General features: G+C 38.8%; 2 protein-coding genes across 2 annotated transcripts in view; both read right to left on the reverse strand.

Moving 5' to 3' along the window:
- Window positions 1-1083: 1083 nt before the first annotated feature.
- On the reverse strand, window positions 1084-9446 carry F2R (coagulation factor II thrombin receptor). The gene is made up of 2 exons (XM_086770638.1): window positions 9159-9446; window positions 1084-2481 (listed from the first exon to the last, which is right to left on the reverse strand). Exons 1-2 carry the CDS (start codon window positions 9244-9246, stop codon window positions 1286-1288), a joined length of 1284 nt encoding a protein of 427 aa, XP_086626764.1. The 5' UTR covers window positions 9247-9446; the 3' UTR covers window positions 1084-1285.
- A 3410-nt stretch (window positions 9447-12856) lies between these two features.
- IQGAP2 (IQ motif containing GTPase activating protein 2) overlaps window positions 12857-17889 on the reverse strand; it is a 103187-nt gene continuing 98154 nt past the window's right edge. The window contains exons 31-35 of the mRNA XM_086770617.1: window positions 17416-17628; window positions 16190-16350; window positions 15197-15340; window positions 14169-14277; window positions 12857-13720 (exon numbers count right to left, since the gene is read on the reverse strand). Of these exons, the coding sequence (XP_086626743.1) occupies window positions 13607-13720; window positions 14169-14277; window positions 15197-15340; window positions 16190-16350; window positions 17416-17628 (741 nt within the window). The 3' untranslated portion in view covers window positions 12857-13606. The remainder of the gene's footprint in view (window positions 13721-14168; window positions 14278-15196; window positions 15341-16189; window positions 16351-17415; window positions 17629-17889) is intronic.

Below are 17889 nucleotides of genomic sequence, written 5' to 3' on the forward strand. Positions count from 1 at the left end.
CTTTCCCTCCTAGCATGTAGTACTTTGTCCCTTGCAAAGCAGACTAGATGGTCTCTTTTGACTCCCTAAAAATAAACCAATACAGTGAAACAAGATACCACAACATTGAAACAAATCCCAGCTATGTAACAGATACAAAAATCAGTCCCTCAGCTTGTAACTGCAGGGAGCGCAGAGGTAATTTTTTCTGCCAACAAGAAGCGGATGTTCGTAGTTTTAAGATGTATTTGGAATTTGACGAAAACCAAAACCATCCCTAGTATATTAAACAAAATAAGACTGTCACTGAGCATATCTCATAAACATTTGTGGAATTTTAGCCTTACAAACTACATATATGTGTACTTTTAGTGCTCACGTACTTAGAAAGTGGCAAATACTTGAGAACAAAAACCTAGAGAGACCCTGGTAATGCAATACTTAATTATGCGTAAGTCCATTGAGAAGAGACACAGGAGATCATGGTTAGAAAGAAGTTTCTCACTGTCACACTGTATGCAGAAAGATTACATTTCTTATCACTTGTGCTGGACTGGAGACAGCTTTTATCCATTGCTGTACTTCTTGGCAGATTCTTATGGCAAATACTACATTAACCAAATTCCTCCATTTTCCTGCACAGTCTTATCACATACACGCTCGTTTCTGAAACCGAATTCCAGTTATTTGGCTTTAGCATCCCTTGTAGTGAAAGAATACTACACGCAATGAAGTTAATTATTGGGCTCTGCACCACAGCAATTTTAGTAGATGCAGACACAATGTAAAATATAAAAAAACATCCAGACTTGGCAGGGAGAAAGGATATTTCCAAGTCCTAAGCACATGCATGATGATTAATCACGTGCAGGGAAGCACACATTTGTAACCTGCAAAAGAAGAGGATGAATAGGGCTTTTTCAGTGTATTTTCTGGAAAGCCATTCTGAATAGATGGAGTGATTCCATAAGTAAGAATTTAATCAACCTGATATAGTTCAAAAATCCTAAAATGGGATTTCATAAAACCTCTGCAATAAACTGAACTAACAATGCAAATGATTTGTTTGAAAAAAAGGCGTTTATTTGAAAAACACTCAACAACTATTAAGAAGTTACTTTTCCCCTTTATATTAACGTATTTACATATACAATATATATACATATACAGCTATAATTTGAATTGTGCATTACTATAATGAATCCATAGAACTATGTATTGTACCACAACTTGATTTAAGGTTTTGCATTTCTTGGATATAACATAGAAATCGTCTAAAAATTAAGCATGTGTAAGAGACATTATCTCAATGTATTGCTAGTAATTTCCTGTAGACACTGTTATTCACATTAGTAGAGCACGTAGCCCTTCTACTAGTGGTAGACATTGACTGGCCACTGCTATTACTACTGTTAGGATCGAAAGTCTTTTTACAATTGAAGAGACTGAAAAGTTGTCTCTGATACTGAGAAGAAGCATAGTAGTAAATAAAGGGGTCAATGCAACAGCTAACGCTGCTGATACACATGCAGAGCAAATAAGCAAAGTAGAGATACTCTAAGCTGTTGTCATAAGAAAAATTGATATAATGAATTAATAGGAGGACATTTGTTGGTGCAAAGCAAATAACAAAAACAGAAAAAACAGCCACACACAAGAGCAAGGCACGTGTCTTCTTATTTTGTTTTGCAACAATGGTAGAAGAACTAAGACATCGAATGATGCACACGTAGCAGACAGTAGAAATTATAAATGGCACTACAAAAAACACAGAAGAGAAGATGGAGAAGAAGTGAAGGTAATAGTGTTGAAGGTCAGATTCTCTTAGCACATCGTGGCAAGTAGTTATATTTAACTTGGGTATTTCCATTGTTTGCTCTCTGATGAGAAAAGGTATAACCCCAGTTACCGCTACAAGCCATATGATGAAACAAATCAGTGAGGCACGTGTTAACGTACGCCACCCGAGAGACTGCATGGGATACACCACTGCTAAGAAGCGATCGACGCTTATGCTTGTCATAAGCATTATTGAACAGTACATGTTACAGTAGAAGGCAGCAGTGACAAAACGGCACATTTGAGGTCCAAAAACCCAGTTGTTTCCAGAAAAGTGATAAGCAATCTTAAAAGGAAGCACGCTTACAAACAGGACATCCGCAAGGGCCAAATTCAGCATGTAGACTATAGCTGGCTTTTCGATTTTCATTTTTTTCAGAAAAACGAGTATTGCTGTAATGTTCAGAGGGAGACTCAGCACAAGCACTGAAGTGTAAACTGAAGGAACAAAGCGCGTCAGCCATGGACTAGTGAGGTATCTTGCCGTTTGCACTGACACTGTTCGTTGTTCATGTAGGAACGATCTAGTCTGATTGGTGGCTCCTGGTCCAACTTCCGTGTCATTTTCAGTATCCCCTTCAATAGGTATAGGGTCATCCTGGTGGCTTACAAAAGAGAGTACAAAACTTCTGACATGTGGTATGCTGCTGTTAAATGGGGAGGCTGAAAAATAAGAAAGTATTAAGATTAATTAGCAAATATTAAAATGCTACAGGGAAGCAAAAACATCTTTCAAAAAGGAAAGCTAAGATTGTATTAGCAACACAAAATAATAAGGTTAATTTCTGATTCAAAGAGCAGACTGCCCACAAATGTTAGTCCAATCCTTTTTATTTTAGCTCCTGTTACAAGTTTGGGTAAGGTGTCCTCCTTTGACTCCTATCTCTTGGCTTAGAAGCTTTTTATGGTACGGATGCTATTTGTGCTTAAGGACCCAATCTCATCTATGTTCTCTTTTGGCTACTTTAACACAAATACAGCAGTGAATTTGCCACCCTTGAACTGTCTTTGCCAGACCCTTCCTACAGTTTGTAAGTAATTAGGTGCTGGGATAAATACTAGTATTCATACACAATATTCTCATTAGAAGTACTTGTCACCAAAATAACAAAACATTAAGGCACAATTAAAACATCAAGTTACTGAAATATTCCTGTGTGCTCTGGAGACATCTTAGTCAACGGCCTCCATCACAACAGATGTCTGCATGAGGTTTTCAAGGCAGACGTGGATGAACCTTTTGCTTTTATCAGACAGGTAGCAATCAGACAGATTGCACTGAAACACTTCTCCAGTTCTACTTATCCTACCCCACAGCATGCATCATGTATGCATCCAATGTGCCCTACAGGCACTTCTGAAACCTGCCAGTAGTGTTCCCTCTACAGCAGGGTCTTCTGCAGCATGGTTTGGTAGCTGTGACTGAGAAGAAAAGTGTCAGGACATGGTATCTCTGCTTTTTGAATGCAGCTGTAACACATTAGGAACTGAGCACTACAAAGTGTTGAATGTGTGCTATGGGTGTATTTATGTAAAAAAAAAAAAAAAACACCAACAAAAAAAACCCCTAAAGAATCAGAAGAGCTTTAGACATTATTTCAGAAAAGTTGTTTCTATGGAGACTTATTGTGCAAGACTGTCATTTTCCACTGCCGCTTAAGCTAGTTAGGCATAGGATAATTCAAACACATTATGGGCAGACAAAAGTGAGAGAGTTACTACTATTTAAGTACTCATTAATCTGCTTAGCTGTGCAACTGATCCTTTGTTGAATCCTAGACAATTAAAATAAAAATTAAGGTGTGTTAGCTTAAATCACTGAGCTGAAAGTACATAGGCATGATTCACGCGTCTAAGATGCTACTCATTAGAAGCACTTATTTGTTCTACAGTAATTCAAACCATTTTTTTAATGCAGATGAGAACAAAAAATCGTAAGGAGACAGATGGCAAGGAGAGGAGTGGCTGCAGCTTTAGACAGGCAGTTACCTCCCTTTGTGCACAGGCTGTGTGAGAAGGGCTCTGCTCGGCTTGAATTTTGGTGAAATTGAGGCTTGAATGTGGGGGGAGATCAGAGCAGCAGTAAGGAAATTTGGGGATTTTTTTTACAGCTGCTGTGCTGTACGTATCATGCTGTGTCACAGCAGCATTCTAGGGGCAGAGGGGACAAAAGAGGGGAAGTGTCTGAGATCATAGTTTTCATATGCAAAGTGCCTAGACTGCAACCTCTGCAGGCCAGAAAAAAAGATGATGAAAATTTTAGCCTGGAAGCTTATTGCATAGGCTGCAGTAAGAGCAATTTAGTACTTTTACTGAAACACAAATGCACAAAAGTATGTGAGATTCAGTGTTTGCACAGAAGGGCACTAAACCCCACTAAATAGTCTATTCTGCCATCTAAGAAGAGAACACTAACAAAAGGTAAAACTATAGATCCTTATTCTTTAACTTTACTTTAAAAGTTTAGTCCAAGCAGTTGGATGGCTCAAGGAGTCAGCTCCTAGTTCAGCAGTTCAGGAGCAGCACAAGTCATATTTAATACCTCTAACTCCAGCCTGTGTCTGAGGTCAAATAGTCACATGATTTCCAGTATTTAACGATCATTGCAATAGAAATCTGTCACAAGTGACACCACTGATATTCATCTCTTTTGGGAGGATTGTAATTATATTTGAATGAAAAAAAAAATGATTTCTTATGCCCAGAGGCTTATCTCCATGGTAAAGACATCAGTAAGAGTGACAAAATATCTTGAACAGTACCTCTGGTATTTCCAGTACAGACAAGTTTTATGAATTCAAAACTTTGAATGCTGTGAATATATACTTCTTCCAATGCCATTTCTAAATCAGAAAATTTGTGAAACAGAAGACACTGATGATCCTAGTCCCCGAGGGTCTACATGTCCTTGGTTTCTTCAGCACTGAAGAATAGTGTAGACAACCATATGAAGAGGTGACATGGTTTCATGTAAGGAAGGCATGTTTTTGGGGAACACAAATATAAATGGACTTGATGAGAGGGAGGGTGCACCTGTGTCTGCAGTCAGGATCTGTGTTGCCAAGGCGAGCTCTGCATGACATGGTAACTGAGGTGCTTCCAGCAAGCAGCTCTCTCATCCCAGTATCCCTGAACTTTGAAGGGTTTTGCCTGTGCTGCCTCACCTGAGCTAGTGCTGCTACAGTGCCTCACTTTTTGAGGATCAGTGAACAAACCAGTCAGAGCTGCTGACCCTTAATGACTGAAGTTAAGTCACTTAACGTGGAAGCCTTCGGCGGTAACCTGACCCATTTCTCGTCAGTGACTCCTAACTTAGAACAGTATGAAAATATGCTGACCTTTGTCTTAGCTATTGCTTATAGTTACTTGAACATTGCTGATAATTTTAATTATATCCTGAATTCTTGGAGCTAACTTATTGGCAGCTTTTTTAGATGAAAGGATTTAGACTCTGTATTAATCTGTTATCAAACTTTTCTAAAGGTAGAATCCTATTACAATAATTTGGACAAAAACATTGCATAAATAGTTTTAGTTTAGTTAAAATCCTCTGGAGTACTACTTGAAGTTGGTGAAAACTATGTGTTCTTTATATAAGCAAAGGCTTTCTAAGTTCAGAGTTAAACTCAACCTTGATGCTGTTAGCAACACCTGCATGCTGTGTCCTGTGCTCAGTCCATGTCTCCACCTTGAACTTAGATGACATCAGGCATTACGTGAAAGCCAGCTCTAAGGAAAAATGGAATGAGACATCAAACTTGCTATTTCTTTGCCACTAGATAATATAGAGAGTGAGAACTTAAACTTTCTTGATGAAATTAAATTTAATTTTAATTTAAAAGATTGATAGCCACATATCATTTATTTGCCTTTGCAAAGTTGCTTGTATATTTGGGTGACACAGCATCTGTGTATTATTAGAAAAAACAATTACGCACTTCATGCTTTCTGAAACAGAAAGGAAGATAGTTACTGCCCTAAGGGTCTGGAACTCTTCCGAGTCAGTGTTTATTTGAAAGAGCAGATGATCAGACATCTATACACAGAAGGGAAGAGGATGAAATTATGTCATTATTATTTCAAAAGATCTTAATGAACCTTGACAATAAACATAAAGAGCAGTAATGGGAAACAGGCATTACCTGTAAGCTGAGATAGTACAAGAGAGCCAATTCAGTAGCTCTACAGAAAAGATTTTAAAACGACTCTTACATAGCTACAGCTATACCAGCATCTGTAGCTAGCTGCTTTAAAGCTGTAGATATCATTTGTCTACAACGTATTTCACTACAGCCTAAGTGATTTTTAATAATACAAATAATTTGATAGGAAAACAGAGGTAAAGCTGGTATAATGATCATAAATGTTCGGTCAGTCATCCTATTTTTGCTAGGCTGTCATCTGATCCTTTTGGAATACGTCAAACCTGGTGGATTACTATTTCTATGACTAATAGTAGTCTCTTCTTTGCTGCCAATAAGGACTTTGAAAGGCAAAAATTACATAGAATCAGTATGATACTCAAATTGCCTTTTACTGCCTCTGGTCTTTCCTCTGATTATCCAACAAGAACATAAAGACATGATGTAGAAAGCGCATTAAGTTTGAGATTGTTAAAATCAAACAATCTCTGCTGTGCTGTTTTCCATCAAGTACTACATATTGTTGGTCTCACAGTCAGCATACACATCTTCTGCTTACCCTGAAAGACACTGCTGCCTGCCTTTTTTTTTTTTTTTTTTTTTTAACCCAGAGCTATTTTATAATTTCACGTCTACTTTCATAAGCAAGGGGCTATTCCATATACTATTCTGTGAAAGAAGAAATAGAGAGGAAAAAAGTATAACAGCTTCAACCAATCTTAAAAAGTACTCTTGAGCTCCAGAAGAAAATTTCAAAGTACTTTTATAGACCCATAAATCTGGACAGGATGTTACAAACTGGCAATGTTCATGTCCCAGGGGATATCTTTGTGAGGTGGAAAACTAAAGAATAGGCTCCAACTCAAGGCAATTATATGTTCTTTATGTGCTGTTGGACAACAATTAATACTGATTTCTAGCCATTACTGACAACAGCTGCAGCCACACGACTCACTTGTAACAAAAAGTTGGTTTCTCTTATCTGCCTTTTGTATAATCTGCAGTGATAAGCCTCTATAATGTAAATTACTCAGTAACCTATAAATTAGGTACCCACAGGCAGAAAGTGAAATGCATGCCTGAGACCTTTATAAACAAGGTAAGACACAATCTTATAGGGCAGACAACAATTATTTGCTTTTGTAAAAATAAACACTTTGTCTTTAAAAAAAATTATTTACCCCACATCTCCATTTATACAGAATTCGTTACTGTATTACATGAGTGATGTAGTAACAATGTGAACACATTTTCCTAAGGTATTGTTTTCTTGCAAGCGGATGTCTGCTCCTTTTTGCTTTCCTTCCTCAGTCTCTCTCACCATTGCTGGCTTCAAGCAATGATAACATCTCTCTATCTGGCTATCAGTGTCCCAGCGCAGGAAAAGCCTGGGCAGGTTCAGACCCCAGCCAGCCACCTGGGCAGCACCTAGTGCCAACCTACTGCCAAGCTATCGCTTTCTCACCTGCCCGCAGGACCAGCGCAGGTTGTAACGTGGTTAACTGCGGATACTGAAGGACGAAGGGGAAAGCACGGGAGAAACTGGAGGTGTGAGGGCAAGGCAGACCTGGGGATATAGCAGTGTTCAGGTGATGGGAATTAAGTACATTGTGGTGGAAACAGGGAAAGCTATTCAGGACAGTGGGGAAATGATATTATTTCAGTGGGAGTGAGCACAAGGACAGCAGAAGACATGTTAAGATGGCTAGGCTTTATTAGTTCTACTGTGCATGAAGTAACTTGTTTTGAATTTTTATTTTCCTAGTGATGTAATACAGTAACTATTTCAACCATTATTTCCTAAGGAAGCAGCAAATGCGTAGTGTAATTCAGGGTGTTCTTTAAAGAAGACTGTAATTGCAAAAGGCAGGAGAACAAGTTTGAATGTTTCCATAAACTAGAAGAATAGCACCCAACAGCACAATCTTTTTTTCTAGTGTTAACCTGTATAGTTTATCTTTTACAACTCTCTCCTTTTTTTTTTTTAATTAAGGACATTTTCCTTAAACTTCCAATACAAACATGACTGTGATCTCTTCATTCCCACTTGTTCCTGTGCCAAAAAGTTGTTTAGCCAAAATTATTTGCTCTCTCTGGTACTTCCCTCCCAGCACAATTACAAACATGAGCTCTGTCCCCTTTCAGCCTTCATTTTAGTAGTCAAAGTACACCACAGTCTGATATTTCCCCTTAGATGTTCCTCTAATCAGCCCTTTTCTGTAGGTAGAGCTTGGACTGAGTCTTCCCAGCAGGCATCTCATGGGGCTAAGTTATTTGTACAGCAGCACTAAGATCACTATGTGACTGAAAGAAATGTTAAACTGAATTTTACAGGAAAAAGAAAAAACTGTTACTAATCTCTAAATGCGTAAACTTGCCCTCTGTACTGTTGTACCTCTACCAGAAACTGGGAGGTTACATGTATGCATGTCCTTCTTCCCTTAGCATCCGCATTGTCAGACAAGCTTGGAGCTCGACGGATCCATGGTCTTACCAGTTACAGCACTGATGTTGCTGTCAGGGCTGTTTCTAGCTGAGCAACGATGAAAGTCTTCTACTTGGGGTGAATTACTTTGTGTTGGCAGATCTTTCAAGCCTTGCGCTACCTACAAATTCAGCTGGCACTCTTATCTTCTGAAGTTGTTAAGGAAAGGCAACGCCAGTTTTTTAAGGAAGTCCACCAGCGTATCTCGCCAGCCTGGTCACTTCTTTCCATCCTAACTTGCTATTGCCCGGCCACCTCCTTTGCCATGGGAAGAACATAAACCATTCTTCGCCATCAACAACCTCACCTGTGGCATTGCTTCTCTCTCAGATCTGCGTATTTCGGATCTATGGCATTTCCCTTATTAAAAAAAAAACGGTTCTCAAAAAGTATCTGTCTGACGCTTCTTTACCCAGGCTAACTCTGTGTTTCATCCCGTTCTCTTGCCGCTGCTATGAGCACAAGCCTACAGCCCTGCTTCACAACGCCGAACGAAACTCGATCGTGAGCTCCAGCTACAACTTCAGCGCGGGAGACCCTGGGCCTTGGCTACGCGCAGGCCAACGATGCCGTGCCCGCAGCTCGCCAGAGAGCTGGGCCGCCCCCCCACCGCTTCCCCGGGACCCCCCCACCCCACCAACCCCGCGACGGGAGCGCCCAGGCCCGGCGGGGCGAGGGGCGCCCCTCCCGCCCACCCCTCCCCGGCCACTCACCGAGGCGGGCGGCGGCAGCGGGCGGCGGCAGCGGGCAGCCGAGGGCGGCCAGGGCGCAGAGCAGCGCGGGCAGCGCCCCCGGCCCCATGGCTGCCGCGCCGGGGTGCGGGGAGCTCCCTCCGTCTGGCCGGCCAGTGCGGGGGGACGCAACCGCAGCCCAAGCGTGGCAGTTGGCAACCGCCGGTAGGCTGGGGCTAGGCCACCCCGGGGCGGCCAGGGCTTCTCCTCCGGCAGCAGGTGAGGCGGAGGCGGCTTCCTGCCGCGCCGCCCCGGCGGAGGAGGGGGCTGCGCGCCGGCACCGCGCCGCCCGGCCGGGGGCGGGGAAGGGAGGGGAGCCGGGCCTCGGCAGCACGGGGAGGGGCGGGACGGCCCCCCGCCCGCCACTGCCTAGCTGGCAGCTCCCGAAAACGCCGCTGAGAAGGGGGACGGGGTGGCGGGCTGGGGCAGGGCGAGAAGGCGGGAGGCGCAGAACAAAGGGCTATTCTCGAGGAATTATTCTCAGCTAAATTCGCCAGTTTTTTTGTTTTTTTTTTTTTTTTGTTTGCACAATCCAAGATGCTGGTGCCCCACTGGAGCACAGTTACAGGGCCAGCTGAAATATCTGCGTTACTCATAACTGGAAGGTCACGCTTATTCAGAAAAGCTCCTTAATACGCAGATCTGCTTTGTATGAGGTAGACAATGCCAAAGCCTGCTTGGGTCGCATGGGTTCAGTAAACCAACTGCTCGACAAAGACAGGACAACCAAAAAGCGATTCATTTCCCGTCTTTCCAGTCCTTGTGTCTAAGTGGGAGTGGTAGTAGTCCTCTACCAAGTCGGAGGTGGTACCACTCAGGAACGTGTGGCAGCACCGGCCAGCCTTTCTACAGCTCTGTCACCCCCAAACCACAAGGGAACTCACACAGACCACCTTACACTTAATCATTAACTATTCTTCATCTACTTAGAAAATACCTTGATCAGAGAGAATTTCTTTTCATCTATTTGGTAGAAAAAATGAAGCTGTTCTTGGGCATTCCTGTGCTCTCACAGCTCTGTAAACATACCCAAAGATAACACTTAAAAATTTCTAAATCCAAAGCAGAAGTGAACTAAATATCAGTCTCTCTTAAAATAAATGTGTTTTTGTAAATGTTACGCCAGACCTTGGAAAAGCATACATTTTCAGTATTTGTATTACTGAAGTTTCAAGAAGCCTTAACCAGTGGGCCAACACTTGAGGGATAAACTAGTCTACAGAGCTGGTGAAAGATATGATGGGAAACTCAGATCGTATCTGCAAGGAGTACCTTAGTTACGAATACAAGAAACAGTCATAGGGCTATGTCCTTCCATCTTCATAAGTTAGATTACTATGAATATAGCAAGTGAATTAAACTGTTAAATTTTTCTGCTGCATATGGGAACCAAATTATGTTAATTTTTACATCTTGTAGTTATGCAAGTCAGCTTGCTATGTTCTCTCTAGATAAACTGGTTGTAATAGAGGTGAAGAGTTCATGACTTCTAAAGCTTTTACCACTTCCTGCTTTATAATTCTGCTTCTTGCAGCTTTTTGGCAGAGGCATATTACAGGACAAAACTTCATTCCAGTTAAGCACAGTAGGTCTAGCAAAAAAAAAAGCCTACAGCTACCTAGTAAGATTGCTACATCATTACTGTTTGGGGAAGAAGCCATCTTTCTGCTGTTTAACACACATTACCCTGGTGCAAAAATCAGTCCTCCAGGAAGAGGCTTGTCTGTCTAGTTACAAACTTTTTTAAATCGGATGTGATTGTCACAGCAGAAATATGTTGTTCCGCAATTTTATGTATAGTTTTGAAGTTTCAGAACTCCAGAAAAATGGGTAAATTAAAAAATAAACTAAATTAGCTGTCAAGCACTCTTAGTCAGCTCTAAAGACATGCGGTAGAAAAATGCTAACTGTGAGGCTAACAGAGTAAGACTATTGGCTATTATAATTTCTTTTCACTACCACCCTTTAAAGAAGACAAAATTGAGAGACAGGCAAGTCTTTCAAAGAAAGATGCATTTTCTCTTGTGGTGACAACTGACACATAGGCTCTATTCAGCTGTACTGGCTTTTCCCTCAAGTTTTGCGCCAGCAATGCAAGTCTTTCCACAAGACTATTTCATGAATGAAACTGGTTTCATCAAGTCCTATCTAAGACCCTATTCAAGACCCTAAATTTTGGAGTAACCTCCAAAAAGCCTTTCTTTATTGTATTTAGTAGGCTGTCAGCAGCATAGGACAGCAGTATGTGGGCTCAGATTATTTTGCTCATTTGCATGGTACTTGGTACTACCATCAATCTTATATTTAGGTAGGAATCATCGTTGTCAGTCTTGTTCAGCAGGGTTCATTGTTTGTTTAGTGACAAGGTCCTAAAGGGGACTAGTTAATTAAGAAAAAAAAAAATCTTCTAAAGGGTTTTAAAGAAATTAAATGGAAATTACTCTGATGTGCACTAGAAGAGCAGGAAGCCCAAGAAATGGTTGGAAAAGGTGAGTGCTGGCACACAGACTGGACCTTTTATACGTGTCATTACTGGGAACCAAATAAGCTTTCCTAAGCTTGCGTACATCAGGAAATAACTGAGGAACAAGCTGTTCACGTTAGAACTAAGCAGTCACTAGATGTGCCAGCTGTGTTACACAAAACAGCATATCCAGGAGTGATCGACTGCCACAAAGTCTGTGGGGCTCTGGTATGTCTCACCAACCCAACTCCAAGCTTTTGGCACATTGTCTCAAAAAGTCTGGTCTTGGGATCAACATCGCACCTATGCCAACTTTCAATTCTGCTCAGCTAGAATTTGTCAAAAATACATAGGGATTAAAGTCTGTTAGGAAAACAGAGACAAAAGATTGAGAGTTTAATTCATATTCCAGTACAATTCACTCCTTCCTTTGGAAACAAGATTCAAGTGCTGCTTTCGACTGCCCATCTGGCTATTTTAAGAGAACTACGGTATTAGTACTGCAGCATTTATATCATATTAAAATGGTTTATACGTAACTAGCTAGAAGAAAAAAGGAAGCACATAGGAGCTGTTTGTCTTAATTAGGGATAGTGGCTGTTTTAAAGTAACAAAGTGTTCAGATTTAATGCCATACATAAATAAATACCTCTATTAAGTGTAATCATTTTTTTCAGCTTGTATAATACCACAGGTCAGTACGCCAACTAAGCTTGTAGTTCATGTATCTCCCACTGACTTTACTCTGTTTTATTTCACCTTCAGAATTAATACTTGTTTAATATTTGCTTTTACAATGCATTCCAGAATGCCTCACTGTTCATCTTTTGAAATGTTTGTCATGAGGAAAGTGACAGTAGGAAGTATTTTCTCTTCATTTATGTATTTATCACATTACCTACTGTACACACTTTTGCTCTGTACATATAACTGGTGGTTCATCAGCAAAATCATCACCACATTCGGTGGCATAAAGGGCATGAAGTCTTCACTGCTCTGCAGCCTTCCCAAAGTGTACTGTGATGACAATCAAGCTTAATTAGATTTGATTTTGTAAAAGTACTGAAAGAAGTTTTCACTACCATTTGGATTGCTGCTTTAATGATTCTTTTAAATCAAATTTAGGAACCAAACCAGTTTAATTAAGTAATGTTTATTTTACATAGAACAATCTCCAAAGAATATTTAAAAAAAAAAAAAAAAACCAATCTAAATACTGATTTTGTTGCATTTATTTTCTTAAAAAAAAAAAAAAAAGACAGGCACAATTTATGCATTCAAATACTTCAAACTGAACGACTGTTCACTATTTAGATTTCCCCAATGCCACTCCATAGGCTGTGAAAGTAGAAAATGTCATTTTACATGAGGCAGTAGTGCATTTAGTAGGAATGAATCACAAAATATATTTTTGTACAGTAAGACGTTATTGTCACTTTATAATTACCTATAAAAATTTTTGAATTGCACAATAAGTTTGCTTTACAATTGACAACTGCCAGGAAATAGGCTTAGTATGTAACTACATATTTGCCTAAACTATCCCCAGAAACAAATTAGGATTTCTTTTGGTAAATACTTAAAGTCTAATAAGAACTATATTATATATCTGAGGTCATTTTAAAATGTTTTAATAGGAAAAGGTTTACATATTCAACTAAAGTCAATTTCTGCCTACCTTAAAATCCATACAACCACAATAGCTGAGTGTCCTAAACAATATTTTGATCTGAAAGTACCAACACCACTGAAATCTGTAACTGCTTAAATGGATCTATTTCCTATTTTTCCGCTTCATTATCAATGCTAAAAAGGCACTGTGTACATTCCTCTGAACATTTGGTGTTTTAGGGTTTTTTTTTCAAGTTAAAAAGTGTCCAACAAACTTTAAAAAAATCTTCAAAAGCAAAAAAAATACTGAATAGACTTCCCACTGATGGATGCAGTCCATGATATCTGAAGACACTCATTTTCCATAGAACTTCTTATTCAACAAGAATATAAGCAAATTGACATTCACTTTAGCTTTATCAAACATTTTCATTACAGCCACACCTTCGTACTGCATCTGAAGCAAATCCTGTAATCAGAAATAAAATAGTGAGTTTCTATTTGAATCCATACCTTACAGCAACAAGATGGGATCATTTTCATCATATGATAACCATCTCAAACTCCAGGTCTTTCACAATTTAAACAATTACAAGCAACTATTAAATAGGTGTAGAAAACATTACATGGCCTCTAGATCCCAAATTGCAGATTGTTAGTAACAGCAAACCAGAAGAAATACTGTTTTCTATTTTTGTTTTCTCTTAGTTTTGGTTTTATGCAGTTGCCCTAATATAAACATTATCCCAACTCAGTGCCCAGCATCCTATGGAAGTTATATAGTTGTTCCCCACATGATCTGCTGCTCTGTGCTGATTGAATAGTTCATTAATACATATTAAAAAATCTGAAATAGTTTATATTTAGAGGAAATGCAACTGTGACTATATAACAAAGTAACAAAATTCAAACTCTACCTGGAAATGGAGCTGCACTTTTTCCATCTCAACCCCTAAAAATTTTGCTTTGATTTCAAAGTCACCCACTTCTTCTCCAGGTGTGATATCAAACATCACATTCTTAAACCTTGAAACAAAAAGAAAGGTAATTGATTATGTATACTGTGCAGTTTTATATACTGCAGAGACAGTTTTGGTGGGAAAAGTCTGCAAAATACAAAAGAACTTTGACCGTAAGCAGTGTAGATGGTGTCAAATGAACCACTCCATCCCTACTGCAATGTCTTCTTGGAAACTTTCTGGTGATATAGTATGGCATACAGAGCTCTGAAGTCTTTTATGTTGGAAAAATAATAGGCTCTGGGAAGTTCAGGGAACAAAGATGACCAAGTCTCCAAAGCATAGGAACAGGGCAGCCAGATTTTCCTTCTGCCATGCCCAAGTGTTTCCTTGCAAGTGCATACACATTCTTCTCTGGTTTCAGTTTGCCTGAGGTGGCTTCCTCTGCCTGATGAACCAACTTGGGAAAAAAAAAAACAAACCTGCAACTTGGAAAATTTTTTTTCTATGCAAAAGATGGATGGAAGGGTGCAGAGGATGGAAGATTTTAACTACCGTGGCCTCAAAATGGATAGATATGAAAGGGATGTTAAACCACCACATCCCTTCACCTTGCCATAGTGAGGAAATGCAGAAACCCAGGTGTTTACTCAGTTACATGAAAGTGATCGGTCAGTAAATGAAACAAATAACTGCTACAACTGCTTAATAAGTCAGTCATTCGCAGTGAGTGTGCTGCCAGGCTTATACTGGTTCCATCTAAGCTAATGCCAAAATAGGCATATTCAAATATTTTCCCAAGGTAATCATATAGCAAGGTACAAAAAAATTAATTATGACAATTAGGCTCATTCTTCTGAATGTAAAAGTCTGAGGTAATTTTAGGTGGGGCACAGGAAATTGCAAAGATTTCTTTTAACAAAAGCCAGGCCCCTTAAACAGCTGTTGATTATAAAATGCTCTGAATTGCTTGATACCACACTTACTGATTGGTTTGAAGATCTTCAATTTCAAGGATGACACCTTTTTCATGCAGTCTTGCAGCTGTGTACTTCAATGAAGCCTGCTTCAGTTTTTTGCTTCCCTTCACCTCCTCTTTTCCATCTAGTTTAATTGACCTCCGTGAATTTCTGGGAAGAGAAAAAGAAAAATGGCGTTTGATTATCTACCAAATCTTTTATACTTCAACTGCTTTTCTAGCCATATTTAGCTTTCCTTCACTCTTTGCTTTCTTGAGCAGAAATGAACAGAATTAACATTCAGAACAAATCTAAGAATTAGAGGGATTTTTAGCACACACTGAATAGTCTAAACATTTTGGCAATGATTTTGAATAAATGTTTTTTAGCACTTCTTTGAACTCTATCGTGAATTGCAACCCTGATCCAAAAGAGTCCACGATCATCACTATCACAAAATAGCAATTTCTAAGCATTCAGTGACATAGATGTTAAATAGGATTGGCCATTAGAGTTCATTTTTGGATCAATGAGGTATGCACTAGGAAAGCTCCTGTTCATGCCAGTAAAATGTTTTCATTTTGACACTTCAGTGGCATTGGCAGTGGGGCTTGCTCTTGAGTAACTGCATCATACCTGAAAAGTAAAATTCTTTAGGCATTTATTTCCCCCTTTTCCATTCTAAAGACAAAACCCAGTCCTTTTAATGAAGGAAGAAAAAAATAAGTAATTCCCAAAGCTGCCTGACTTAAGCATGCATAATGGATCTGCAAAGTAGCACCAATTAAATACACTGAGAACCTGTGTACATCACAGGCCTCTTTCTGCACGGCAGTTTTAAATAAATGCAGAACTTTACTTTCCAGGTTTTGACTCAGGTCATAGTGACAACTCTCATGGACTTTTTAATCTGTGGATTGTCAATCTGTTCGAATCAAAACTTTCAACTACAGATTAACACCTGATCTCCCTCCAGATAAAACATACTGAAATATTAAAAGACAAGATGACTGAACTTACTTTCTTGTTAAGTTGTCTAAACAAGTCTTTATATAGGTGTTGTAATAATTAATTTGTTCTTCATAAAATGCTGTCTTGGAGTTAAGTGCATTCAAAGTCTGCTGGAGTTTCACGAGTTCAGCTTTTCGATGATGTCTGTATCTTCTTTGATTCCGGATATCCTAAATAAATTTATTAATGTAATTGATCTATTAATTTGGTATTTTAAAAAGTCTCAGTTTATTACCATTCAAATCTGTAATTACACAACCTGACTTAGTTATTGGGAGAAAGCATGAACGGTCATGTTAATTTTAAAAACAAAGCATATGGGCTTACAGATAAGAAATCAAGAAGAATAGGGCACAGAATACATGCTTTTGAATGGTTTTGTCTCAAGTAGAAGCAGATGCAGACACTTGAACCAAGCAGGGCTTTAAAAAGGCACTTCAGAGTAGGTGAAACGTGACATACTTAATTATATTAGAGACTTAACTCACATCAGCAACTCATTTATACATTAAAATATTATATATATTAATATATATTAATATATTATAAATGATATATATAATTTATATATTAAAATATATTTGCAACTTTTAAAAATACATATTTATAATATCTAAGTCACTCATGTGAGCTATGAGTAATTTACTCACGCGTAAGGATAATCCAACAGTACTCATGAGTAATTAAAGATAATCCAGTACACTAAGATGCTTACAATCAGTACTAGGTGTGGATTTAGAACAGGATTTGCGGATCATACACAACAGGCCCAGTGCTTTATCAACACCATGATGGGCACCACATTGGCACACTATTCTCCTTGTGACCTAGACAACCACTACAGATCAGTATCAATACCAATTAGAGAATGTTTTGGGTTTAAGTCTTTCTAAACCTTACCAAGACGACATTAATTATTAATTGAAACACTGATGGGTAATTTAAAATACAAAAAGCTAAATTGAAATGCATCGTACTGGAGAAGTTAAAACAGCATCAATATTGAGTTTGGATAACAAAGTCTACAGTGGTATGTTATTGAGTTCAGACTGTTATGCATGAGAGTACTGTCTTTCACTTATTGTGTCAGCAAAGATGATTTTTTTCTTATGTGAGTACTTCAGCAATTTAGTGTAGCATTTTCTGGAAAATGTATATTGTACATCTGTAGCTGCCAAGGATTTAGGCTAGATGCCTACAAGACTTAAATATACAGGGAAGCATATTCCATTTACCTTAGCGATCTCATTTATAATTTCTTGGTACTTAGTTGCTGAAGACACTAGTCCTGCTTGTTCCAATGTCCGGAGATTTCTCTGAATTTTCCTTTTCTTTTGTTCTATTGGTAGCTGCCCATCTTCAAAAAGAGACTGACTGTGCTTCATTTTCTCTGGAGTTTTGGAATCTAAGATGGCACGTTTTTCTACAAGTTTCAAGTGTTCAGATTCCTGAGTGAAAAAAAAATAAAATCCAGAACAGTTATTTTCCAGCTCACAAGAATAACAGTTAAGTATTCAAGTACATTGAATTCTCAAAGGAGATTAGAAAGAATCAAGGTACAGGTTTTATATATTTTATATAAAATATAAATATTCATCTATATATTCCATGGTCTGAAAGTGCTCCATTTACTATACCTTTTGACAAACTTTAAGTAACTAGTCACAACACCCTAGACATGTATTTAGATGAATTAAAACATGCCTAAG

Source organism: Chlamydotis macqueenii, chromosome Z, assembly GCF_036417535.1.
Source record: "Chlamydotis macqueenii isolate bChlMac1 chromosome Z, bChlMac1.mat, whole genome shotgun sequence".
Lineage (NCBI taxonomy): Eukaryota > Metazoa > Chordata > Aves > Otidiformes > Otididae > Chlamydotis > Chlamydotis macqueenii.